Genomic DNA, 27,332 nt, shown 5'->3' on the forward strand with positions numbered 1-27,332 from the left:
GAAATATCAAAAGTGCTAATAACATTATGTCAGATATGTGTAAAGGACACGAAGAATTGCAACGAAATTTTGTGTGGGGACAATAGGTAAAAAATAAACAAATATGGATTTTTTTATTTTTTGCGGGAAAACGGTTTTAGGGGGCAAAAGCCCCCATCCAAAATTTTGAAAGTTGATCCCCGAAAGGCCAGAAGAAGTAAACCAAAGTAAATGAAATTGTGCACAGATATTGTAGACATAAAATGAGGGAATACAGGTTTCGTATTTTTCTGGGGGAAAAAAAATTGTTTGGGTTGCACGCAAACCCCTTCAAAACTTTGATCGTGGAATATCAAAAGTGCTAATAACAGTATGTCAGAAGTGCTTAAAGGACATGAAGAATTGGAACGACACATTGTGTAGAGACAATACGCAAAAAATAAACGAATACGGGTTTATTTTCTGCGGGAAAACGGTTTTAGGGGGCAAAAGCCCATCCAAAATTTTGAAATTTGAGGCCCAAAACGCAAGAAGAAGTGCACCGAATCGAGTAAAATTGTACACAAATATTGTAGACGTAAATTGAGGTAATTTGGTTTCGTATTTTCCTGGAAAAAAGCTGTTGCGTGAGGCATGGACCTTCTAAACCGTTGATTATGAAATATCAAAAATGCAAATAAGCTGTAGTGTTTTCTTCCACCTTTTTAATTTTAACATCTATCGCTGGTCTCTTCTTACGTCTCTTCAGGCTCCTCTAGGAGATAATAACTATTAGGAAGACTAACATAAATAATAATTAATAAATCCAACCCACTCAGGTGAATACCTCTCAATAAAACTTGTAAACAGATTCAGGGTAAAGAACAATCTTTATTCAGGAATTAAATCAGAATAAATTAACGAAATGAATTCTCCAATTAGCGAAAGAAAATTTTATTCAGGGCTCTTCAACTTCGGAGACTTGTCTCTTAAATTTGAAGCTCAAGCACAACAACATCATATCAGTCTCTAATCAGACTTCACTGATCAGTCATTTCTTCACAGCTCAGTCCTACCCTAAATCTATCAGGAAGGCCTGACTCCAACCTTCCGTCCGAAGAGTAAAAAATTAAGAATAATCAGAAATGTCAAAGGACATCACTCAGTCCAAAGACGGTTATTCATTCCAAAGAGAAAACCATCACTTAGGTTTCTCTGGCCTAACAAAAAATCTAAAATAGTACCTTAATAAAGTTTGCCTCAGAAGTTTCTTTTAAAATATATATATATATATATATATATATATATATATATATATATATATATATATATATATATATATATATATATATATATCTTATATATAAAAGAGAACGCACAAATCCTTTGTTCCCTCATCACGCTAATACGGCTGAACCAATTTCTTTCATTTTTGGGGGGTTATTAGGATTTGGACCCTAGATGGTTTTTATCATATCACTTTAATTTTCAATTACCAGTGTCTTGAGATAATTGACCATTCAAGTGTCCATAACGTACAAATCCTTTGTTAGTTCATCATAGGTAAAAATAAACGTATTTATATGCAACCCGCATGACCGTGTCACTCGGCGGGTTAACATAAATGACAGGCGATATAATGTTAACATTTACTGCAATCTACTATGGTTTTTATCATATCACTTGAAAGCGAAAAAGTAAAAATTATCTAATTAACAAGGTTTATTGCGTTCCGGGGTGACCCCAGCGAAGCGGGGTGAACGCTGCTAGTATATATATATATATATATATATATATATATATATATATATATATATATATATATATATATATATATATATATATCCTACTTTCTCATAGGAAGAAGATTACGGGAATCATTCATCCCGATAAGTTATCACTCAAGCTTATTTCTATCTGAAACTAAATTTCCATACTAAGTGAGGTCATCACTCAGACCCAAGGAATTTCTTCCTTGCTCTAACCACCATTTAGGTTAGTACCTCAAGAAAGCCTATTTTTTAAAAAAATAATTAAGAAAATACTACAGCCATCACTCAGGCCTTAGAGAACTTAATTCTCCGTCATTCGGTTAGCACTCAAATTGATCCCTAACAGATAGGGAAGTTCAAAAAAAAGATTTCCAGGCGAGGCAATGACCTAGACCAACGACGGGAGGCTTTTAACAGCCAAGATTCCATCCCAAATCCCGCACAATGCAATGGCCCCCTTCGCTTATATATCCTTGAGTGACCATATCTTTTTTTATACTGTTTCTTATTTTCGCAAATAGAATTCGCAAAAAATCGTTTGAAAAGTTTTTTGTTACCGTCCTTACCCTCTGGAATTATCCATCGCATACTAGAAGAGCTATATAAAAAACAAGAATATAAACGAAGCATATATACAATTACAAGAATAAAATATAAAATAATATTTTATATTATCATCACACACATATATATGAATATAATAATTAATTATACTATAGAGTATATAGGTCTAGCCAGACTTGCCTTTTTAAACATCTAAACTGCATAATTTTAATTCACTATTTATTTAATATAAATACACCAGTAAGGGCGAAGACTCATCCTTACAAAGTATACGTCAGTAGTTCCTAAAGAATATGGAGAATTGCAATGAAACTTCGTATAGGGACAATTTGCAAACCAGTTAATGAAACATGTTTTAATTTGTACGGAAAAATAGTTTTGGGGCCTAGGCTTCCTCCGAAAAAAAATAAATATTACCTTAATAGCGCAGAAAGGAGAGGACCGAAGTAAATGAAACTGTGTGTAGATATTGTATAGACCCTATGTAAAATAAGGCCTTCCGTGTTTCTCAAGTGTCCCTATCCGTTTTGCTTCAAATTTGACACATTGGAAATTAATCGACAGGTGTTTTTGTTTGTGCGGAAAAACATTGTAAGATTTAAAGGAAATACTATAAAATATGCTATACTGTTTGTGCTTGTTTTTGATCTGCCAAATTTGAAGATATCGGAAGAAGACACTTGTGAAACACGAAAGGCATTATTTTACATATTCAATATCTACATACAATTTCACTCGCTTCGGTCCACTCTTTTCGCCACTCAACGCCTCAATCCACTCAAGGTTGTTTTTTTTTGTTTTTTTTTTAAGAAAAATACGAAACACTTATTCCCTCATCTTACCTCTACAATATTTATTTATAATAGGTTTTAGATACAACACATGGCCATTTTACACTGAAACATATTTGTGCACAATTTCATTCATTCGGTCGACTTCTTCTTGCCTTTCGGGTGTCACATTCCAAAATTGTGGGTGGGGGCTTTTGCCCCCTAAAACCATATTTCTGGAGAAAATAAAACAAACGTATTTGTTTATTTTTTGCTTATTGTCCCTACGCGAAGTTTTGTTAAAATTCTTCACGTCCTTTAGGCACTTCAGGCGTACTGTTATTAGCACTTTTGATGTTTCATGATCAAAGGTTTGGAGGGGTCCGTGTCCCACCCAACCTTTTTTTTTTTTTTTTTTTTTTTTTTTAGGACAATACGAAACCCATATTGACTCATTTTACGTCTACAATATCTGCGCACAATTTCATTCACTTCGGTCTACTTCTTCTTGCCTTTCGGGCGTCAACTTTCAAAATTTAGGGTGAGGGCTTTTGCCCCCACAAACCGTTTTTCCGCAGAAAATAAAAAAAACGTATTTGTTTATTTTTTGCGTATGGTCCACACACAAAGATTCGTTGCAATTCTTCATGTCCTTTACACACATCTGACATACTATTACTAGCACTTTTGATATTTCGTGATAAAAGGTTTGGAGGGGTCCGTGCCCCACCCAACCGTTTTTTCTAGGAAAATACGAAACCCAATTATTTCTACAATATCTGTGCACAATTTTATTCACTTCGGTCCCCTTCCTCTCGTCTTTCGGGCCTGAAATTTCAAAATTTTGGTTGGGGTTTTTTGCCCCCTAAAACCGTTTTTCCGCAGAAAATAACAAACACGTATTCGTTTATTTTATGTATAGTATCTACTTGCCAAATTTTATCAAAATCGGAGTGTTACATTTGTAAAGTGTTACTTGTAAGCCCTCGTCGTCCCAATTCAGCGTTACATTGAAAGTCTTCTCTCATGTCTCGAGTGATCAAAAGGAGTGAAATGTCATTAAATTGGTTTTATTTTTATTTTTATTTCTTTTCTTTTCGTTACAAAAATATAAATTTGCCAATATTAGCACAAAAGTTTGTATTATAATTTTTATTTTAATAATTTTTACATCAGATACGGAGTGACGAAATAATTCGTTTTTCTTTTCTCGCTCTCTAAATATCAATAATACAGCGTTTACCGAATTGAATTGTTTGTCTACAACATACAAAGGACGTTCAGAAAGTTCTGCACAATGGGTCATAGCACATTTAATAGTACCACTACGGCAATGAAAGTTTGTGTGCATCTACACCCATGTCTAAAATTATTGTCGTATGTCTATAAGTATGTTTTTCTAGGAATATAATTTGATAACGAATGCGCCCAGTATTTCTCATAATGTTAGTATGTGTATAATCGGCAAAGACAAGTATGTGGCAAATTTCGTGTCAAAAGAGCAGTAAATAAGAACAATAAAACGAAAATTAAATTTTATTGTCCATTTAGCAACATTTTATTTCACTCATTATAATTTTCGTATTTATAATTCTTTTCGTATGAAATTTACCCCAAATATACATTTCCCGATTATACACACAGTACCAGTATTAAAACTACCCTGCGAAATCATTATCAAGTTATATTGTTACAAGAAGACAGTTATAGATATGCAACAATAATTTTGGACATGAGTGTACTAGTCTTCTTTATGTAAGTACTCATGTAACTCAATGTACAGACGTGTTCAAATTATTAGACTCAACATTCAGTTTCTGAATATTTTACTATTCTTACAATATTACGTCAGAAAACGCGTTTAAACTTAGTCCAAATTACTGTTCTTTATTTAACTCTATTCTAATTTCTTGTGAGCATGGCACATGCTTTTCAATATCAATAAAACAGATGCGTACGTGACATACACATTTAAATACTATACAGTGTGTGTATCTGAATTGGAAACAAAAAATGAAATGGAATACCTACAAGAAAATGATGTCTCACACAAAGATTACTATTTCGTATGAAGTCCGTTGTTCTTTATTAAGTCTTTTATCCTATGTGGCATGCTATATACAAGTTTAGCACATTTTGACTTTAATTCAGGATCATGATACCTCAAATTGTTGATCTCCTTGATCAATTGAAGTTTGGTTGTAATATGCTTCTTCTTTAGCTTTTCCTTCGTGAAGTTCCGGAGTTTTTCAATCTGGTTCATATCAGGACTATTGCCCGGCTACGGAAGAACACTAATTTCGCTGTTCTCGAAGAAATTTGTCATAGTTTTCCCCGGTGGAATGGGGTTCCATCATGCATAAAGATTAAGTGTGCGTCATCAAACCAGATTGCAATCTGGGGAAGCAGTTCTTCTTGAAGAACTTGTAGGTATTGGTTGTGCTGAATTGTTCCCTCTATTATATGCAGTTTCCCAGGCCCGAAGATAAACATCACACCGCAGCCTCAGACCATAACTGAAGTAGGATGCTTCACTGTTTGTTGGAGGCATTTCAACTTGAATTCTTCCCCAGGTCGACGTCGCACATATTGTGAACATTCATCAGACACGAAGACACATGATTCATCACTGAAACACCTATTCTCCAATCATCAGCAGTCCAATGTTCTAGGTCTCGTGCCCATTCGAGGCAATTCTTTGCAATGAATGGAGTAATTTTTGCTTTCTTTCTTGGCCTGAATGCTTTTATTCCCTCACCACAAAGATTTTACTCACAGATTTTTGCCCTACCCAAACTCTAATTCAAATTATCATTGTGTATATCTTCCTTCCGCCAAAAAGTGTTTTGGGAAGAAAAGTCTCTGGCTTTTCAAATTATGCCGCGATTACAGGACTTCATAGAATAAAAGATTAATGCACAAAACACGTCAAGATCACTTTAAACTGGCCCATTCGAACTGCTAAACGCTTTGAATGTCGTAACTGCTTACGACTGCAACCACAATACTTCAGATTGTAACTTGTTAGAAATCACATTAGCTGTCTACAACTGAAATACCACTTTCAAACTCCCTCCTCTCTACTAATGCCATCTGTTGTTCAACGGTGATATCACCACTTCAAGTGTACAGTAAACAAATGAAGAATCCTATATTGGTGATTTAAACCATTAAATTACCTGTTCTAGAACTCCGAAATTAGGACTGCAATATCAATTTCGCATTTTTCGAGGGTAAGTCTAATAATGTGAACACGTCTGTATCCTGCATCCACTGTGACACATTTATTGTTATTGTTATTTAAGTGAACTATTACATTAGAAAAACCATCACTGAAGTGCACAGGTGTTGTTAGAGGGGGACGGAAGGACACGTCCCACTCAATAATTTTCTGTCATGTCTAATGTTGGCAACTAGTATATATTTTACCGGTAGAGCTGGAGATATTGCTGCCAGTTTTATTAAGGCAGGTTTATATCATAGGCATTTATGAAGAAGTGCAGGCTTTTTTTATTTGACAGAGTTGGCAACCCAAAAATTGGAGTGCAATGTAGAAACTGGATCAATTTGCCTAAAGACGGAAGTCAATGTAGAACTTCTGTCAGTGTGACATTCACACTCCGGATTCCATAGGTCATAGAATTAATTAGTTAGTTAGAGTTTGCAGCCTTGATATGTCTCGTATGAATATTTAATTCCTTCTGTGATTGTTAATGTAGTTTGAGAAAATTACAGTACTAAAACTTGAAACAGATCTATCAGACTTCTCTTAATAAAAGAAGTCAGTATCAAATATAAAAAAGGATAGCGGATAGATATCTACATGTTAACATGTTTTATACTTTATAGCATGAGTATTATCTCCTATGTCAGATACAATTGTCTATAAATTGAATTAACTAGGCTCAATGTTGGCAGTTGACTGGCCTATCATTTCTCTGTTAGGCCGTAGTGTCTACGTTAAGAGTCTTCATCCCGGCGAAATTAAAATACCGTTAATTTTACAGTAATTATGTGATATCTTCAAATAGATAAAAGATAATTGAAATATGGAACAAGAGCGCCCTAGACAATATTATTTTGCGTGAGGTACCGTTATCACAAGTCACCTAGTGCCTTTCCGTTTTCAGCTGTTTAGAAAAGCGAAAATGCCGATTTTCAAAATGGCTCGAAATCGAAAGCAGATAAGTGAGTCGTGATAACGGTTTTTCATGTAAAACTATATTGTCTAGGGCGCTCTTGTTCCACATTTCGATTATCTTTTATCTATTTGAAGATATCACATAATTACTGTAAAATTAGCGGTATTTTAATTTCGCCGGGATGAAGACTCTTAATGATTGAGTTGGTTGGGAAAGTGGCTACTTACTATGTAGGGCCAGCGTTGGTAGTTTCCTCGTCTATCGTTTCTCACTGTTAGGCCGTTTGTCTACGTTGACGATTGAGTCTATTGGTAAAGTGGCCACTTACTTTGTAGGGCCAACGTTGGCAGTTGACTGGCCTATCGTTTCCCATTGTACGGCCGTACTGTCTACATTAATGATTGAGTTGATTGGCAAAGTGGTCACTGACTACGTATTGCCAACGTTGGTAGTTGGCTGGCCTATCGATTCCCATTGTACGGCCTTACTGTCTACGTTAATGATTGAGTTGATTGACAAAGTGGCTACTTATTACATAGGGCCAACGTTGGTAGTTTTCTTGCCTATCGTTTCTCACTGTTAGGCCGTTTGTCTACGTTGACGATTGAGTTGATTGCAAAGTGGCCATTTACTACGTAGAACCAACGCTGGCAGTTGACTGGCCTATCGTTTCCTTTGGCCGTACTGTCCATGTTGCTAAGTTTTATCTTGTTGATCTGTTTTTACTAGGAGGTTCTAGAAGTTGTTCTACGTATATCTACACGGAATTTGCAAGCACCGATTAAATGTATATACAATCTTGTAGAAAAAATATTGATCACCTAACTCCTGTTTTTAAATGTCCTGGACTAAGAACAAATTTGTATCTTCTTTCACTAATTGAGTTCTGAATTTCGGTATGACGTATTGATATTTACTCGTACATACGGTTCGAAAATATGGTTGTGAGTGGCCAGTTTTATTGTTTCTAAGAAGACTATATATGTGAATATGTACAATAATAAACATGTGCAATAATACTAAACAATAATTTAGCATTCCAATAACCAGCAGAATAATTGACATATTTACCTTTAGTAAAGAGTCCTTCTTGAATGCCAGTTGGGATGCAGTAGTGTCCTCCGAGCCAGGACCAAGCAGAACACTAAAAGAGGGAAACTACATTTTATTAAGAAAAATAAATCAAAATAAAAATAACTTGAATGTAAAATACGTCTTTGCTATACTCCTAACTTTCTTAGTTATTTAAAAAATGAAAATTTCAAAATATACGATACACATTGAAGCAACTAGAAGACGAGGCTTGATCTGTACAATTAAATTGAATAACAACTGGACTAAACTTGTCTCGGTTTGTTGAAAGCAGGGTACCATCTTGTTCACACACAGTTCTATACGCAGGGGCGGATCCAGGGGGGGATCGGGGCGATTGCCCCCCCCCCCCCCAGAAGAGGAAGCTTTCTTATTTTATATATATAAATAAAATCCATCCCAAAATTTGGAGCCATTAAAGGTAGCAGTATGACAACCCACCGCCCCCCCAGAAGTCGGCCCTGGATCCGCCCCTGTAGTACGATTTCTGAAACTGGAAATATTGGACTGTAATGGTGTTCAATTTCCTTGACATTTAATTTTGAATGAGAGAAACATCATAAACAAAAATTTAGTGATGTTTTTACTTTGGAAAGAGAGGGAGGGGGCGAAGGAGACTACAATTAATGGATGATATTAAAACAGAAAGATCATACGCGAAGACGAAAAGGTTAGCGGAGGACCGTGGAGCATGGAAGCTTCTCAGCTGCGGCAAGTGACCTGCCAATAAAGGCAGAATACCTATGATGATGATGATGATGATTTACTTTGGAAAAACGAAATAATCATGAGACAGGTATGGCAAGTATGTGGATCATACTAATAAAAAAAAAATACTTTTCAGGACGTAAAACTCACGAACAATCACTGCATTGCTCTTTTTCCGTTAAGAAATGATGCATGAAACGCGTACACAACTTCCATTTCTTTAAATCCTTCATTGTTATTTGGTGAAAAATCTTATTCTCCTACACAAGGTATGATATTACCCTGAAGTTTGCATTTCGGTCATTCAAATTGATATCCTGAACTTTGCAATTTATTATTATTATTAATAGGTCTGAGAGGCATAGGAACATAGGCGCTCGTCATCTTTCATGAGCTCTCTGCCGAATTTAGGACGGAAAGGCAGGAAGACAAAATGGCCGAAAATAAAGACAGGTGAAGAAAATGGCAACAGACGGAATGGCAGGAGGACAAAATGGCAGCGGACGAAATGGCAGGAAGTTAATTTGGCAAAAATTATAACTCCTAGGGCTCGTATTTTTATGTTTCACCTTTTGTGTACGTTAGTAGGTAACGGTCTTGATTTAGCCATTTCTGACTCGAATGTTCAAAGCATACAAATGCGACTAAATTGAACCAAGAGCGTAAAAGAGGATAAATATCAGTTATCCAAATCTTAACTTTTTTCTTAAATTTATTTCTTTGTAACCATCTTCCAACTGATATCTTAGTCTTATAACAATTCTAAATACAAGAACCCACAGATTGAAACAAACAACATAAAAATATTTTATTCAAAGTGAATCTAGTACTCTTGTCGGTATACATACATCCAAAAGCAACCTTTTTACATGGCTTACTTTCTGTTTCAATGAAAGGGTTTATGATGAAAAATTAATCCAAGCAGTACTTGTGAACCAGGGTGAAAAGTTGCAAGAATAAGAATTTTTATGACATTTTTTTCTAAACATGCTAAACATGCTACGTCGCATATTTTTTGTCAATTCTTTGCATTTATATAATTGATGCAAAGTACTAACTATCTCTTTATTTACAAAATTAAAAACATATAACAGTTTCACTAACTGCTTTCGCGATAAAGGTAACATATAACAATACTTTCAGTAGTCATTTTGATAACTGAAAGAATGGTTACTATTTATTCTTCAATACTAATACATATTATAGTACAAACCTATAAAATTCCTTTACAGTTACAGGAATGACTAATTTTTTTTCTAATTTCCTATAACATATCCTTTAGATTATAAAAACAGCTTGTATAAATATACCACATTGACTTGATCCCTAGTCTTCCGTTGCAAGCGCTGCTATCGGCTGAAGGAATTCCACTCGCTTTCTCTCGCTTAGCAACAGCTGAACCCTTATTGGCTCAACGCGTGGGTGTGTGAGGGTGTGAGCTTTAGTTCGCATTTTTGCCACGGCTCAAGACATTTTGGCATCACAATAGTTGTAAGAATGACTAATTACGTACATCTTTCTTAATTCTCAATAATAACGGAGAACAGAGTATAAGGAACACTCTGCAGTCGTCAGAATGACCTATTACTTATATCGGCATTAATTTTACATAAAAAATATATATGGTAACATAGAATATAAACACACCTTACAGTCGTAAGAATGACTAGTTACTTAAAGTGTTGTTAGCACCCTGTAACACATATCCTAGAATACACTGTAAAAACCCTCTGCGCTCGTAAGAATGACTAAACCATAGTCCTTAATTTTATATAACAAAATATATCATAATATAGACTATAAACACACTTTGCAGTCGTTAGAATGACAAATTACATACCAGGTTGTTAACATCTTATAACATATATCCCAGAACACAATATAAAATCATTCTGCAGTTGTACGAATGACTAATAATTACATCGGCGTTAATTTGTATAACAAAATATATCACAATATAGATTATAAACGCACTTTGCAGTCGTAAGAATGACTAGTTACTTATAGTGTTGTGAACATCCTATAACACATATCCTAGAACATGCTATAAAACATTCTGCAGTAGTAAGAAAAGAATGGCTTATTATTTACACCGTCGTTATTTTTTATATAATAAAATATACCGTAAAATACACTACAAAAACAACTTGCAGTCATAAGAATGACTATTGTGCTGCCAAAATGACTTGAGCCGTGGCAAAAATGCGAACTAAAGCTCACACCCCGACACACCCACGCGTTGAGCCAATAAGGGTTCAGCAGCTGCTAAGCGAGAGAGCCTTAGCGAAAGAGAGTGGAATTCCTTCAGCCGATAGCAGCGCCTGGAACGGAAGACTGGGTGTCAAGTCATTGTGGTATGTTTATAGCTACTTACATTGTCGTAAATTTTAAGTTGTCAGCAATTCCCCGCAAGAATTCCTCAAGAGATCTTTTGTTTGTGTCATAATCCACACATACTGTACGTTCCTCAATCTATGCTGCAGATCAACATAAACCTTTTTAGTTTTCTTGACGGGGTATTGTTCTCTTTCGCACTGGGAAATGGTAGAATGAACGGTGGAATTTTCTTTCTGGAGGCTTTGTATGAGTTTCCATACGGTTGAGTGGTTGTGTCCAACCAAATGGAAAAACTTTTGATTCCACCCCTCACATAAGTTATTTGTGCGAGGATTGTTAGACAGAGTTGCCTCATGAGCATTCCAATACTTCCGGCGGAAATCTTGGTGGCACTCTCTTAATCCTCACGACATCATTGTTTACCCCTACCCTTCGGTAAGTGCCTGTCACACTGAGAAAAAAAAATGTAGGTGGCATACTTAAAAACGTAGGTTACATTCGTAATTCCTGTAGTTTCTGGACTTAACGTACAACCGTATATAACATCCTGCAGCAAACGTATAGCTGAAAAAGTATGTATTATACGTACTGTCTGCATAAGTGCAATGACGTCATTCGTGTGACGTCATCTGCAGTAACAAGTATATACGGAGGTAATATCTAGCTTTGTGACGTCAGGGTCGTATGTAGCATGTGGGTTAATAATGACGACATACACTGACTATCAGGACGGAGCATGATTTCAAGAAGTATGCAATATACGTTCTGTACGTATGTTTCTTGCGTTCAACCCCGAGACAGCATCTATATTGTACTTGTGCCCCATACGTACGACTAGATACAGTATACGTATTGTACGTATGTATTATACAGATTTTCCTTATGTCGCACACAGCTTGTCCAGATACAGCATACAGAATATCCGTATGCACCATACAGAGTGCATATATGTAGCTTACAGACTGTCTGCATGCAGCATATAGATTATACGTATGTCGCGTACAGGTTGGCCATATGTAATGTATAGATCGGATGTATATAGCTAATAGGTTGTCCATATGAAATATACAGATTTTACCTGTATCGAATACGTATTGCCTTCTTGTAATGTATGGATCGGACATATGCAGGATCTAGAGTGTACGTATAGTGCACCATTATTAAAGTGCTGCAACATACTGCAAAGTGCATGATACATTCTTACTGTAATGTTGTCAAATATTGTTTTACTCTGTATGAAAACAAAAATAGCTTAAAATATGGTTGATCTCCTTTGTGCCAATAATAATAAAATTAACAATACTACACTTTTCAAATCTTAGTTTGGAGCAGTGAAACTGTCCAAAGAAATGTATTTACCTGCAGGGTGTCCTATAAGTTTGGGCTTCCTGCTAATTCGTTCCGGCTACTGCAAAGCCAAGTGTTGAAAAGTGACACAAGCGTTAATTTTAAAATTATGGGCACAAAGGAGGTTAACCATATATTAAACTATTTTCGTTTCCATACAGAGTAAATCAATATTACTGTAAGAATTTATCATATGGTTTGCAGTTAGTTAGTTGCAGCACTTCAATAATAATGCAAAATGCACAGCCTTATACAATCCTATATTCAAACTCAAACAAGATTTACGTACAATCATTTATTAAGCTGTTATCATCCATTGCTTGTACGATATAAAGATTAGTTTACCTCATTCCTTTCCTTAATAGTATCTTCTTCTAAAGTGCAGTTGTTACCACAAGAGGCCTGAATAGAATTTTCCAGAAATAACTTCTCTGTACATTTTAATTAACAGGTAAGTTATGTCTTTTCTTTCTTTTTTTTCTTTTCTTTTCTTTTTTTTTTTTTAATGTCGCAATAATTAAAAGTGTAGTGTCAGCCGAAAATGTATTCGCTTACAAGATGATTCCTACTCAGTACTCGCTATTAAAAATGCAACACCAAGAAGGAGACTGGGTAGATGCGCCAAAGTTCCCAGGCCGATACCTAATAGTAAGTGCAGAATACTCTTAAACGTTCGCTGTATTCGCTGTGTGACAACGTGGTGACAGCGGAGGCGTTGTGCAGCCATCGACTAAACATATTTATTCTTCCCTGCTATAGACGTTCTGCAAATTTGGACTTTCCTGGATGCATCCTTCTTAGTGCAACATTTTAAGCAACGAGCAATTTAACAGTCTCATACATTGCTTAAAGAAAGAGCAATGATTCTCAGAATTACTCGGAAGATATATATACACAATTTAAAACGGTTATTTCAAACTTTGCAATTCAAAGCACGAAAAGAACTATAGATAAAGGAACACTGATTTTAGCCAAATAGTAATTAGTAAACTCAATCACACTCAGTACCATTAGTTGCTTGGTGTTATCCGTAAGTCAGAGATCACGGTATCTCATTTCGTGTAGATTTTTGCATTTGTTTAACGCTAAAAATGTATTTTATCGCTAATTGAACCCAGTACCATATATATACCGACAGGACGTACCTTAGTCACAAGGTGACATGAGTGAAACACTAAACTATTCGATTGACACCTGCGGTCTTGTCAACACTAGAGAAAGTTACAAAGTGATTAAGTAAATACGGAACATAGTTCATAGAAAGTATAGCGATGTATGAAGTCTCCGTTTCATACGACTTGGATAAAGGATACATCTGAAATAGCAACAAAGAAATATATAATGATTTCTCTGGATAATTTGGATTAGTCCAGAATTCGAACACACACACAACACGAACACACACAAGTCCAACTTTTTTTTTTTTTTTTTTTTTTTAACTTCTTTCTTCGGATTCCCAATAAAGTTGACTACTGAAAAGCTGAGTTACAGATTCTGTATTAAAACAACACCTTCGCTAGACATGTTCAGTATACACATTGTCTTACATACAGAACAATACATTAGTTATTAATGCATGTCTGAAATAATAGTGCTTCGTATAGAATTTTACTTCATCCAATCGCAATAGCACAAAGATAAAAAATATTGCGAGGGATAATGTTCTTATTACAGAGAAAAAGAATTAAAATGACTTAACATTAACAATCATTTTCTTTAAACAGAGATAATATTTTGTTATAATTTATGGAAGAAAGAAATAATTTGTAGTACAGTATCTTTATTAGGGTTATATATTCGTACAAAATAATGTAAGTACAACTGGGTCTGTCTTCAGAAAGGACGTACTTTTAGCCACAACCTACACTGCTTCTTTTGACTGTCTTTCAAGCAGAATCCTGGTTTGAAGCACGAAATACCTGCAACAAAAATCAGAAAATATTTAAAATGTTATATTCAGTGTGTTTAATTTGGTTGTACTTAACAATACAAAATATCTTAACCTTTTTGAGATTAAATGGAAAAAATCTGTTCGGTCAGGTATGGACTTTTGGGTTGCACGTAGAAAAAATATGAGGTGTTTATTGATGCTGAACAACAACTCAAAATGTATTACCATTCAAAAGTAAGTGGGTACCCCAATGGTGTTCGGGGTACCATGGGGTACCTAATGTCTGTATTTTTTAGATATATGGAAATGTATGTCTCTAAAATGTAAGGAACTGATATCTGTTTACCGAAAACCTCAACTCGGTAAGCCCTATGGATATCGAGATATGGGAAAATAAAGAACGACACCATAGAAATGTGGGGTTTGCGTACTAGATGGGCAGTTTCGGAAACGTAATTACGAGAGCTTACAACCACCTCAAAAGTAGTTTCAATTAAATACACTACACACACGCCCTGATGGGGGTTTTCGGGTACCATAATATTCGCAGAACTCTCATTTCTAAACATTCTAAAATATGTTTTAATAACGTTTTAAAGAACCTTAGAGGTGTGTGTTTACCGAAACCGCAAGTCGGTACGCCTAACAGTTACCGAAATATGATGAAATAAAAAGTGACACCTCAGTACAATTTCGATCGAAAGATTAATTCAGCTCTAAATTTTCTTTGGACAATTCCAAACGTTCATCGGGCTCTGAAATAAAGTGAACATTTTTTGTCTATCTAATATAGCAAACGAGATATAAGGAATTGTGTATTTTATGACGTCGTAAAAATAGAGACCCACATGGATTTGTACTTTTGAGTCTTTGCTGTAAGAAGAAGAAATTTTAGAAAACAACCGTATATACCTTAATAGACAATTAAATTGGCGGGGGCACAGTGGCTTAGTGGTAGAGTGCTTACCTCTGGTGTATTGGGTTCTTGGTTCTATCCGCGGCCAAGTCAGTTTGTAGTGGACATCGTATTCGTGGGTTTTCTCGGGGTTCTCTCTTTCCTCCCACCTTTGCATTCCATCAATTCTGCCAACAACATTCACTTGCTTTAATCAAAATCTCCCTGAGACTGAAATGCATAATCGTGGGTCGCTACACTGAAATATTTCCTTTTATTTAATTTAAAATTAAATAGGGAGTTAAGTATGATCGTATCTCTATGGGTTAAGTGAATACTCCAATAGTTTCTGCAAAAAAAAAGATTAGTTAAACACCCTACCACTAAGCTACTGTGTCCCCGCCCATTGAATTGTCTATTAAGGTATATACAGTAGTTTTCTGATTTTTTTTTCTTATAGGAAAGACCCAAAAGTACAAATATATAAAGATCTCTATTTTTACGCCATAAAATATATAATTCCTTTTATCTTGGTTACTATCTTAGATATTGACAGCGAATTTTCATTCTTTTGTACAGCTCGATGAACCCTTGGAATTGCCTGAAGAAAACCTAGGACTGAACTAATCTTTCGATCGAAATTGTACTGAGGTACTCATTTAACCCATAGAAGTACCATCTTATTTAATTTTGTTGCGACCAATAATTGTTTCCGAAATTTCAAGATCTCATACACTTTTATTTCACAGTGTTTCTCCAGATGTTAGATGTACTAGCTGGAAGTTTTGGGTAAACACATATTTCAAATACTGTTTACAAATGTCACATTATATTTTCAAAAGTTTTTAAAATTTAATATTGGTAGACTCCATGATGTTCTAACACCCCATGAATATATCTAATTACTTTAAGATGAAATTGCTACTGGTGTTTATTAACTGTCCATGAACGATTTCGGAAATTTTAGCGAAATCTAACACGAAAACCCCTTAAGTGTGTTGGTCCCCCTTTATTTGACATCATCTTGATGGCCGTTAGTCATATTTTAATTCATTTTCCGAATTGTAGCGTCAAGTATGCAAGACCCACATACCTATAGTATCTCTCTTTATTTTCCCATATCTCGGTATCCATAAGGCTTACCGAATTGCAGTTTTCAGTTAAAAAAAAAATCAGTTCTTTACATTTTAGAGACATGTATTTCCATATATCTAAAATGCAGAAATTAGGTACCGCATTGGAACCCCATTGGAGTACTCACTTACTTTTGCATAGCAGGGTAAAAACGCCAGTGGTTCTCACTTTAAGGTTGAAAACATACTATTTTGTCTTTTCTCTGAGCATTGTGAATCTGTCGGAGCTATACCGTAGTTGGAAAGACTCACTGATCCTTCCTATAATGACCATGTAGTCAGAATTCAAAAAGGAGTAGAAGGAAAAACAATATTTTAAAATCCTTGCACCAGTAGTCCTCACCTTAAAATCAAAATGTTCCAGTAATAGTCAGGATTTTCTATCAGTGTTCGTCACTCAAATAACTTGACATAATTTATTCAAAAACGCACTGTGTATCAGTTTAGGGTTAAGAATACAATATAAAGTAGTAAGCTTAATAACTTTTCATCACTTTTAGCACTCAAGAAAGAAAAGAAAAAAACGTTTTTACATACTTTTTAAAGCAATTTCAGAAAGAAAAATGTTAACTGAATTCTAAAGTTAACTGTATATCACTTTCACGTTAAGAGTACAATATTAAATACTATGTTTAATAACTATACGTCACTTTAAACACTCAAAAATGAAAATAAACGTTTGTACATACATTTTGAAAACAATCTAAGAAACAAAATAAGTTAACTGAATTCAAAATTTAATTATACATCACCTTAAGCTTAAGAATACACTATAAAATACTGAGATTAATAACAATGCATTATTGAAGAATGAAAACAAAAATGTTTTAGCTACCGATATTGTATTTAGATGTTATTTCTCATTAACAATTTTTTTTTTTTTTTTTTTTTTTTTTTTTTTTTTTTTTGAGAACTCGTGATCAAGTCTAGGGATGCGCAAGAGAAAAGATTTGAGATTGTCTCCTCTCGAAAAGGTGCCGCGAAAGTTATGTATCGTCTCGAAAACTGGATCCGTTTCTATTGGAAGAGCTCTGTCTCGTCTCGAATTTCGTAACAAAAATTATGTCTCGTCTTGTCTCGTGTGCATCCCTAATCAGGTGCATAGCCAAAAACTTCATTTCCGAAGGGTTCGATAGGGCTTTGCGATATCCGAATTTAAATATAGATAATCGATATCGACAAACTATCGAAACTTGTTCGAAATATTGAAAAATACAGCAATATCGAAATATAAACAATATCAAAAATCGAAAATATAGAAATACGAAAGAGAGAAAAGAATATGGATATATCGATCAAAAATTTCGATATCGATGTTTTGATATTTGAAAATATCAACCGTTCGATTTAAATATCACACAGCCCTAGGCTCCAACTGTTGTCACCTTTAAAATTAATGTGAAAATTACTGACTAATATTCTGTAAGTACCATAAGACGGGATTATTTTGCACTTCAGGATTAACTTTGCACAAAATACGGCAAAAGTTTCACAGTCCTCTGTCGGTAAAATGATGGACTGTAAAGAGAAAGTTTCAACTGTCACCGTAAGATAGAACATTGACTATTTGGTTGGCGGTTAACATCAGTTCTAATTACCTGAAGGGTTTGTTGTTGTAGAGGTATGGAAAGCAGTCACTGTAAAGGCCGACAAAATTTGAAAGATATCACCTACAAGAATTTTCGTCAAAGTCAAGTCAGTTTCGTAGAATACTCTGTGTATAATGGGACTTTGAGACAATAGTTGAAATTGAAGTGTGAAACGTTTTAAAGTCATAGAAAAATAAAACTGGGAGAAGGTTGTTTCAGCCTCTAATCGGGGCTACTTTGCACCGATCAAACGTAACCCCTCAGATAGGAAATTATTACTACGGGTACCTCCTGCCATCTAACTTTAGGAAAATTTCCTATTCAGGTAAATGTCGGGATGGATTTCTTGTTGGAAAATAAATTACGAAAAGCGGCGGATTCAGAAAAATAGTTTGAGAGTGACTTCACACAGAAAGACTTCCTTTATTTAGAAACGACTAGACTTTTTGAAGGGCTTGAAGCGTAGACGCATAGGAATGACTAACATCAGAATTTTGTAAAAAAGAAATCCTGTAATTTGGGTGAGCTTCAGCCTGAAAGCCTCAAATCCCGTAAATCTTCCACTGATTACGGTTGGGATGATATTCTTGGATATAAAGAGCAACCAAGGCAAATCAGATCTCGAAGATTTTTGCTGTTCTTGAGTTGCCATTTTTGTGGGACATACTAAACTATCAGAACGTGGTTCCTATGTCGGTACCAGAAAATACATAATTTTCTTTACAAATATCAATAATTCGTACTAAGTACTGACACCGATACCGTAAGTCCAACCTCAATATTTGTAGACTGCATGCAGTTTTGTGTAGGAAGTGAAATGTATCAATAGAAGAGAGAAAACACTGCACAGAAACATTATGTTCGTATGCTGAAAATACTTTTTTGTATGTGTTGCAAAGTATCTTCAGCTATCAGGTTACTTTGCAACAAAGTTTATATGAAATGAAATGAAATGAAATTTTTGAGTTTTACGTTCCACGATTATGCCGGATATGCTCAAGGAGACGATGATGATGAGAATGAATGGAATAGTAGAATGAAAATGTGTGAGAAAACGGGAAAACCCCGAGAAAAATCACACACAGTGTTTCTCCAACACAAAGCCCATTTAGCACGTGCTGGGATCGATCCAGGAACTTCACGCAGGAGAGGTGAACGCTCCACAACTGAGCTACCACGTCCCCCAAAACACAACCTCAGAATATATTTCATATAGAGTAGAAATAACAATATGTTGTAAAAAAAATGGCCGGTCTGAAAGGCATGTAAGCTAAAAAATTACAATTGCTACTCGATTTGTTTACTAGCATTGTTTAATTATCTACGGTACTGAACATCGCAACACCAACATCATTATGTTATGTCACATCCTTTCAAAACTATGAAAACTGCAAAGTACCTGCTTTGCTTCGTGATGTCCGAAGAGTAAGACGACTGAAGGCGAAAGCAGGCAAGTGGCATACAAATTTATGATGTTGAAGGCATTATTTTTCACAGCTATGGAGAAAAGAGATAGAAACAATAATAACGAAATCTTTGTTTTACGTCCTACGAATATGTTATGTAGGCTGACGGTCACAAATGAGTAATGAAAATTTATGATCTTGGAATACGATTTGGTGGAATAATGAGGGAGAAAGATAATCATTGATTAAATATTAAATTGAAAAGAAATAAGAGCCTGACGCTCAAATACTTATCTATCCGGCACCCATCTTGATCCCTCTAAAATATCATGAAATGCTTGATTGATTCTAAACCCAATAATAGTAATAATAAACACAGAATATATAATTCACGCACCTTGAAATGTAGAAATTAATGGTTGTAATTCCCAGCTTTCCAATAGACCTTCGATTTCTCCAAATGAAGATTCGGATATCTTGTTTCTTCTCAAGCAATAATGGGTTACAATAATCAGTTGCAGTCCAAAGCCAAGTCACTAAGTTAAGTATGAATATAAAAGAATTCATTAGTTAGATGCATACAAAATCCTACGCATGTAAATCCGAATCTACTTATTAAATTGTAAATTTAAACAAACTAAATTATACTACAGATATAGTGACATCAAACATATATTAAATAAGATATACAGGGTGTCTCAAAAGTCCCCTGACATAGGGTAACTCTGTTATTATCCGAGTTATAACAAAATGTCGGAGGGGAAAGCATCTCCAAATATGATGTGTCCAATCTAAAGTGAAGGAATTTTTAAAATGGGATGACCCGTTTGCGCTGTACACTCTTTATGCGCCCAATGTGAAATGAAAATGCAACGTTGCCATTTACCTGGACCCACAACATAAGTGAGTGAAGTTACTGTCTTTTACGCTAACATGTTGATGGCCAGCCTCCGTTTCAAACAGTAACTTCATTCACTTATGTTGTGGGTTCAGGTAAATGGCAACGTTGCATTTTCATTTAAAATTGGGTGCATAAAGAGTATACAGCACAAACATCTCGTCCGATTTTTTTAAAGTGTTCACTTTAGATTGAAAACGTCATATTTCGAGATTTTTTTTCCTCTTACATTTTGTTGTAACTCTGATAACAGAGTTACCCTATGTTAGGGAACTTTTGAGACATCCTGTATACATCATAAGAAGTTCCTTTCTAAATTCTACACGGATGTGGTTAAATTGAATGTGAGGTGGGTGATACACATTAGGCCTTTTGGGAGTACGTCACACGGACGACCGTAATTTTGTGTTCAAAATTTTTATGAACTGGTGGGATACGTGATACATATGGCCACGGGCTAGAATTTTCTCAGTATGTCAAATATGCAATCAGATTTCATGCAGCTTAATTTGGTGGAAAGCTATTGCCAATTGAACGTTACATTTACCTCTTTCTTGCAGATGTTGAACCATGCCGTTAGCACGTGAGGAATGGATCGAAATAATCAAACTGTGGGGCGGGAGGAGTATATGTGCAGTGGTTGCCGATTGCAGAGTCATCCACAATGTGACTCTGTGTCACATGTTTCAGTGTCACAGTAATTAACTAAATTTGAGAAGACGGGCACATTCGTGAACATACATCGTAGCGGTTCAAACTCGCGGGACCTTGTTCCTTCCCCATTTTGAACCGGTACATGAAAATGCCATTTACTCCATGTTTGCCTGCGCCGATTTTGAAAATTCCTTCACTAATCGATTTCTCCCGTTGAGTACTACAAGAACCAGTTAAAATCTCGCGGGCCCTTTATTCTTCCCCATTTTGAACCGGTACATGAAAGTGCGATTTTTTTTCATGCTTGCCTGCGCCGATTTTGAAAATTCCTTCACTAGTCGATTTCTCTCGACGAGTACTACAAGAATCAGTTAAAATCTCGCGGTCCTTTTTTCTTCCCATTTTGAACCGGTACCTGAAAATGAGATTTTCTTCGTGTTTGCCTGTGCCGATTTTGAAAATTCTTTCAGTAATCTATTTCTGTCGTCGAGTACTACAAGAATCAGTTAAAATCTCGCGGGCCCTTTTTTCTTCCCCATTTTGAACCGGTACATGAAAGTGGGATTTTTTTTCATGCTTGCCTGTGGCGATTTTGAACATTCCTTCACTAATCGATTTCTCTCGTCGAGTACTACAAGAATCAGTTAAAATCTCGCGGTCCTTTTTCCTTCTCATTTTGAACCGGTACCTGAAAATGCGATTTTCTTCATGTTTGCCTGTGCCGATTTTGAAAATTCTTTCAGTAATCTATTTCTGTCGTCGAGTACTACAAGAATCAGTTAAAATCTCGCGGGCCCTTTTTTCTTCCCCAAGCCAATATTTTTTTGTATATTTTGAATGTATTCAAGTATGGAACAAAAGTATTATATAATTCCCTTAGTAGGCTTCTCAACTTAATATTTTTCAACTTAAATTTTATTTATCTTAATTATTTATTTTCTTGTGACTCAATATTTAATTGCAATCGTTCATTGGGGAGAAGGGTGGCCATTCTCAAATATATAAATATAGTATTCTTAAAATTTATGTGTTCTCGTACTATTAGTTTCTTCCACTAGACCTGGAAATTGCAAAATTAATACCTGGAAAACCTGCAAAATTCAGGGAAATTGAGTTCCATATTTATGTATGAACACTGCTATTTACAATTTTTTTTTTTTTTCGAATAGGGAGAACTGTACGAAAGGGTGGTTTGAGAATAGTATAACAGTAGGTTTCTGGGAGTGTTGTTCGAAATGAAATCTTTAAGTTTTACGTCCCACTATTATGCTGGCTAGGCTCAAGATGACGGGGTGTTGTTCGGTGGGGGTCAATGTTGCCAATTTTGGGTAAAGTCGCTAAATAAGGGGAATTCGACCTCAACGATAGCGTAGGGTGACCATAAAATTTTCAGTTAAAAACGGGACAGGTTCTTGCAACACTAGACTTTTAGATCTACCTTTGTTCTTATCAGTGCCTTGATATCAGAGTTCCCCCTCTCTCTCTTCGTTACAGAGCGGGTACTTATGAAAAAGGAAAGACACGTTGAAGTTTGTTTAACACACAACCAACTGCTAAAACCTCTGCTGCCTTTCGAGCAGTACTGCGAACTATAGAGTATGTTTAATATAGGGATTTTCAGTTCAATTTTTGCCGCTTTGTTATTATTAATACTTTTAAAAGGAGTAAAGGTACTGGGTTTGTTATTTACTTCTTTCATTTACATAAAACGGGACGAATACTACTTTTTTCCATCTACTGATGGGACGGCCGCGACACGCCCCTAAAACGGGACTGTCCCGGTCAAAACGGGACGTATGGTCGCCCTACGATAACGACAAAAAAAAAATTCCGATTGGAGACTTTTTTAGGTGATTTTTAAATGACGATTTACCTACTTACACATTTAGCGACTTTTTGCTGCAAACAAAATGTTCATCTGTAGAGAAGCATTATTAGTTCAAAAAAGTTTTTACGTTATTTTTTTCTGTTTGTTTGTTTTAATCAGCGCAAGTGATGAGTTTGGAAATACAGCGTACTCACTACTCCACAATCCTGCATTGTTATGTTACCCTTGCCCTCTAACGAAGAATAACTACAAACTTGATGTCCTTTAGTTCGCAGAGTTTCCGTTGAGAGACACACGTAATACATCAATACCGATAGCAACAAGATTAGCTATAGATGCGTGAAAAAAGGCGAAGAAGGTGTTTGTTATATTTGTCCTCTGGGGTCTTTTAATTATTCTGCACTTTTTCTTTTACAAAAAATTGCTTAACGTAAGTACTGTAGTGTTAATTATTTCGGAACTATTTTGACCACAACATGAACAAAAGTACCCGAAACAACCTGAAATGATCCCTGAATTAAAGGATTGGTTGCGCCCTGTTTACAAAGATGTGAATAGAACCAGCGGCGCAAATCTGTCTTCAACATTAAGGGGGGGGAGGGGAGGGTAAGACCGTTACCATACTTTTTTTTGGCGATGTCCAAAATACTTATGAAGTTGAAAAACAATGTTGTGGAGGATCAGAGTTGTCTTTAGCGTTAGGAGGCTGCAGATTTGAGGCTTATTCTGGGGGACATCTCACGTTCCTTTGTAGCAATCGGACAAAAATCATCAAATTTCTCCCAAAAAACACATTTCAAATCGGATTATTTGGGAGAAGTCCCCCTCAGTTCCAAGATTGGAGGGGACATGTATCCGTCATCCCCCCCCCCCGGGATTTGCGCCAGTGAGTAGAACATATTGTTTAGTTTACATCTACAACTTTTACAATGCTTATAGACAATGAATTTCTCGATTATTTCTTATAGCGACTTTTCACCCAAAATTGGAGTCGTCACCTCTCGTTTCGCAAACTTATTGCCAACATTTTAGAAACTGGCTGCGGGGAGAGCTACAATGGATGATTCAAGTTATTTCGTCGCTTCCGCTGTGAACCTAAGTACAAGATTCCAAAAGTCACATTTTTTTGGTTCCAAACAATATGTCTGCTGGGTGAAAGCATAGACTGGAATGTGTTGCCTTTCCTACCTTATCTTTAATCCCATAGTAGCTCCTTTCCCAAAGTTAAAAAAATGCAATTCTTCCTTTCTTAATAGTACTTATGACCCAAAGTATTACGTAAGCATTGTATGTTACTTATGTAGCTCACAGAGCCGCAGCTATGGGCGAGCAAGCAAAGCACGTGTCCCGGGCGCGTGGTTGGAGGGGCGCCTAAAAGAGAGGTTATATATTAGTACTTTTCTTGGCGGTATTTAATACTTTTCATCAGAGTGCGAAATCATGAAATCAAAGTGAGAGGAAAAAATGAAATGAAATCTTTGAGTTTTACGTCCCACGGTTATGCCGGTTAGGCTAAAGGAGACGGTGATTATGAGAAATGAATGAAATGGTGGAATGAAGTAAGTGGGAGGAAATGGGAGAACCCCGAGAAAACCCACGCACACGGTGTTTGTCCACCACAAGGTTCACTTGGCGGGGCTAGGATCGAATCCGTGACCCCAAGCACCAGAGGTGAACGCTCTACCACTGAGCCACCGCGGTCCTAAAAGTGAGAGGAGACTGGAGAAGTGAAGAGAGAGAGAGAGAGAGACAGAGAGAGAGAGAGAGAGAGAGAGAGAGAGAGAGAGAGAGAAGAAAACGCTCGCACTTTTACACTTCAAAGTAAATTAAGTCATTTATTTTTTCTGTCCCCCTCCTCCCCCTCCCCTAAGTTCTACTGTCAAAGTAAATAGCTAAAAACACTCCCAGGCCAGAACCGCATCTACGTTGGAAATTTGATCGAGATCGGTCGGTCGGTGCAAGAGATTAAGAAAAAATGAAATGAAACCTTTGAGTTTTACGTCCCACAGTTATGCCGGTTAGGCTAAGGGGGACGCTGATGATGAGCAATGAATTAAATGGTGGAATGAAGTAAGTGGGAGGAAATGGGAGAACCCCGAGAAAACCCACGCACACGGTGTTTGTCCACCACAAGGTTCACTTGGCGGGGCTAGGATCGAATCCGGGACCCCAAGCACCAGAGGTAAACGCTCTACCACTGAGCCACCGCGGCCCCCGGCCGGGAATCGAACCCGGGTGTCCCACGCCAAAGGCGTGTTCACTAACCACTTAGCCACGAGGGAGCTCATCTGTGAGGCAGTGTAAACCCCCCAAAAAAGAAAGAAAATAAACGCACACTGGATGTTTGCGCAACTGAGGATCAAAACATTCTCAATGGAGTATGAGAAATAGTAAACGTCAATCAATGTGTGCTTTTGCTTATTCATTACTTCGTTAATACTTAATTCGGTAATAGTATACAACAGTGCCTCATGATCTGTGCGCGTGGATACTTCCTACTGTTGCACTACGTATAAAAATGATTTTATTACATTTAGAAGTAGTAAGAAGCATCCACGTGCACGTGACATGCGATATGTGTTTCAAATCCCCCACATATACTCATACACTACGTACAAGGGCACATTATTATTCTTCGCATACCATAAAACACAACGAAACGCAACGCAAACCGACGTACATTTTATTTTATATTACTCAGTAATTAAATGAAAGTCGCATTTTTACCTCATTTTCAAGTTCCTATATCCTCAATGAATAATCCTTAAAAGACTGCACTTCGTGAGTCCTCGCTAAATGATGAGGCACTCTCGTATACTATATCCCTTAATTCCTTCTAGAAATAGTGAAACAATACTATGAAGAAACACTAATTAAACTAATAACAATTACGTTGTATTTCTTACCATACCGTTTTTACCACCCATAGAATTTCAACCAAGCACTATACTGCATTAGTCACGCCGTAACGAAAGCTGAAATTCAAAGGCCTGGCATTCGTAACTGTTGAAGCTGTGTTGTAGCTACCTGTATATCACGCGGCCTGCGTTGGTACTCCTCAACATAAATACGTCACAGCCCAAAGCCAGGAAACATCACAAACAGAAGACAGGGGCACAAGCAGTGCCTGACACTTCACGAACTCAAACCCACCAAGACTCAACTCAACATGACCTTCAATTACGTTCTAGAAACCAAACCAGTGCTAAGGCACAAACTCACCAACTTCCTATATGAAAACACAAGAAAAAAATCTAACGTTTTGGTTCCAAAGTGATGACATAACAATAATACTAAAAAGGTTTTAATTTTCAGTAACCCAAACATTAATTAACTAGGGAACATAACAAAGCAAAAATAAATAAATAAAAATAAATTAAATTAAAAAATAAAAACCTGACAAGTAAGCTCTCCCTGACTACTTTTTTTTAAATTTCAGTAAGGCTGTAAAATATGTCAATATCTTCGTAATATATATATATATATATATATATATATATATATATATATATATATATATATATATATATATATATATATATATATTTCATTGTAAACAAGTTCTTTAAACAAAAGAAAGCTCTGAGAGCGCTTACCTCTGACGCGGTAGGTCCCTGGTTCGATTCCTGCTCCCGACAAATAGGCTTTTGGTGAACACTGTAGGTGTGGTTATTCTTAAGACTTTCCAGTTTCCTTACATTTTCTTGATTCCACCATTATCATGTATCTCATCGTCACCTTCTCTCTTACATTGATGTACAATCATGGGGCGTTAAACTAAAAGAAAAAAAAATCTTGCAAATATCCTAGTAAAAATGAGTTTTCTAAACTACACTAGTGGCCCCGCGTAGCGTATTCGCTAACGCTCTCGCCTTCGGTGCGAACGGTCCCGGGTTCGATCCCGGTGGGGGAACTCGGTCGAAAAAGTATCAAAAGATTTTAAGTCCAGCCATCCTGAATGAGGTTTCCTTGGCTTTTCCTCATTCACAGCAGGCAAATGCCGGAGTGGTACCTAACATATAGGTCCCAGGCCGTTTTCTTCCTTCCCAAATCCAAAAATGAAAATGAAACCTTTGAGTTTTACGTCCCACGGTTATGCCGGTTAGGCTAAAGGAGACGGTGATGATGAGTAATGTATGAAATGGTGGAATGAAGAAAGTGGGAGGAAACGGGAGAACCCCGAGAAAACCCACGCACACGGTGTTTGTCCACCACAAAGTTCACTTGGCGGGAGCTGGGATCGAACCCGGGACCCCAAGCACCAGAGGTGAACGCTCTACCACTGAGCCACCGCGGCCCCATTTTTCCCCAATCCATTCTTCCCTTCCTTTCCCCGGATAGTGTGATC

General features: G+C 36.3%; 1 protein-coding gene across 1 annotated transcript in view; it reads right to left on the reverse strand.

Moving 5' to 3' along the window:
• LOC145690005 (uncharacterized) overlaps positions 1-27,332 on the reverse strand; it is an 83,242-nt gene that overhangs the window by 49,372 nt on the left and 6,538 nt on the right. The window contains exon 2 of the mRNA XM_081764478.1: positions 8,278-8,350. Within this exon, the coding sequence (XP_081620604.1) occupies positions 8,278-8,350 (73 nt within the window). The remainder of the gene's footprint in view (positions 1-8,277; positions 8,351-27,332) is intronic.

The sequence above is a fragment of the Thermobia domestica genome, chromosome 7 (genome assembly GCF_964235325.1).
Source record: "Thermobia domestica chromosome 7, izTheDome1.hap1.1, whole genome shotgun sequence".
Taxonomy (NCBI): domain Eukaryota; kingdom Metazoa; phylum Arthropoda; class Insecta; order Zygentoma; family Lepismatidae; genus Thermobia; species Thermobia domestica.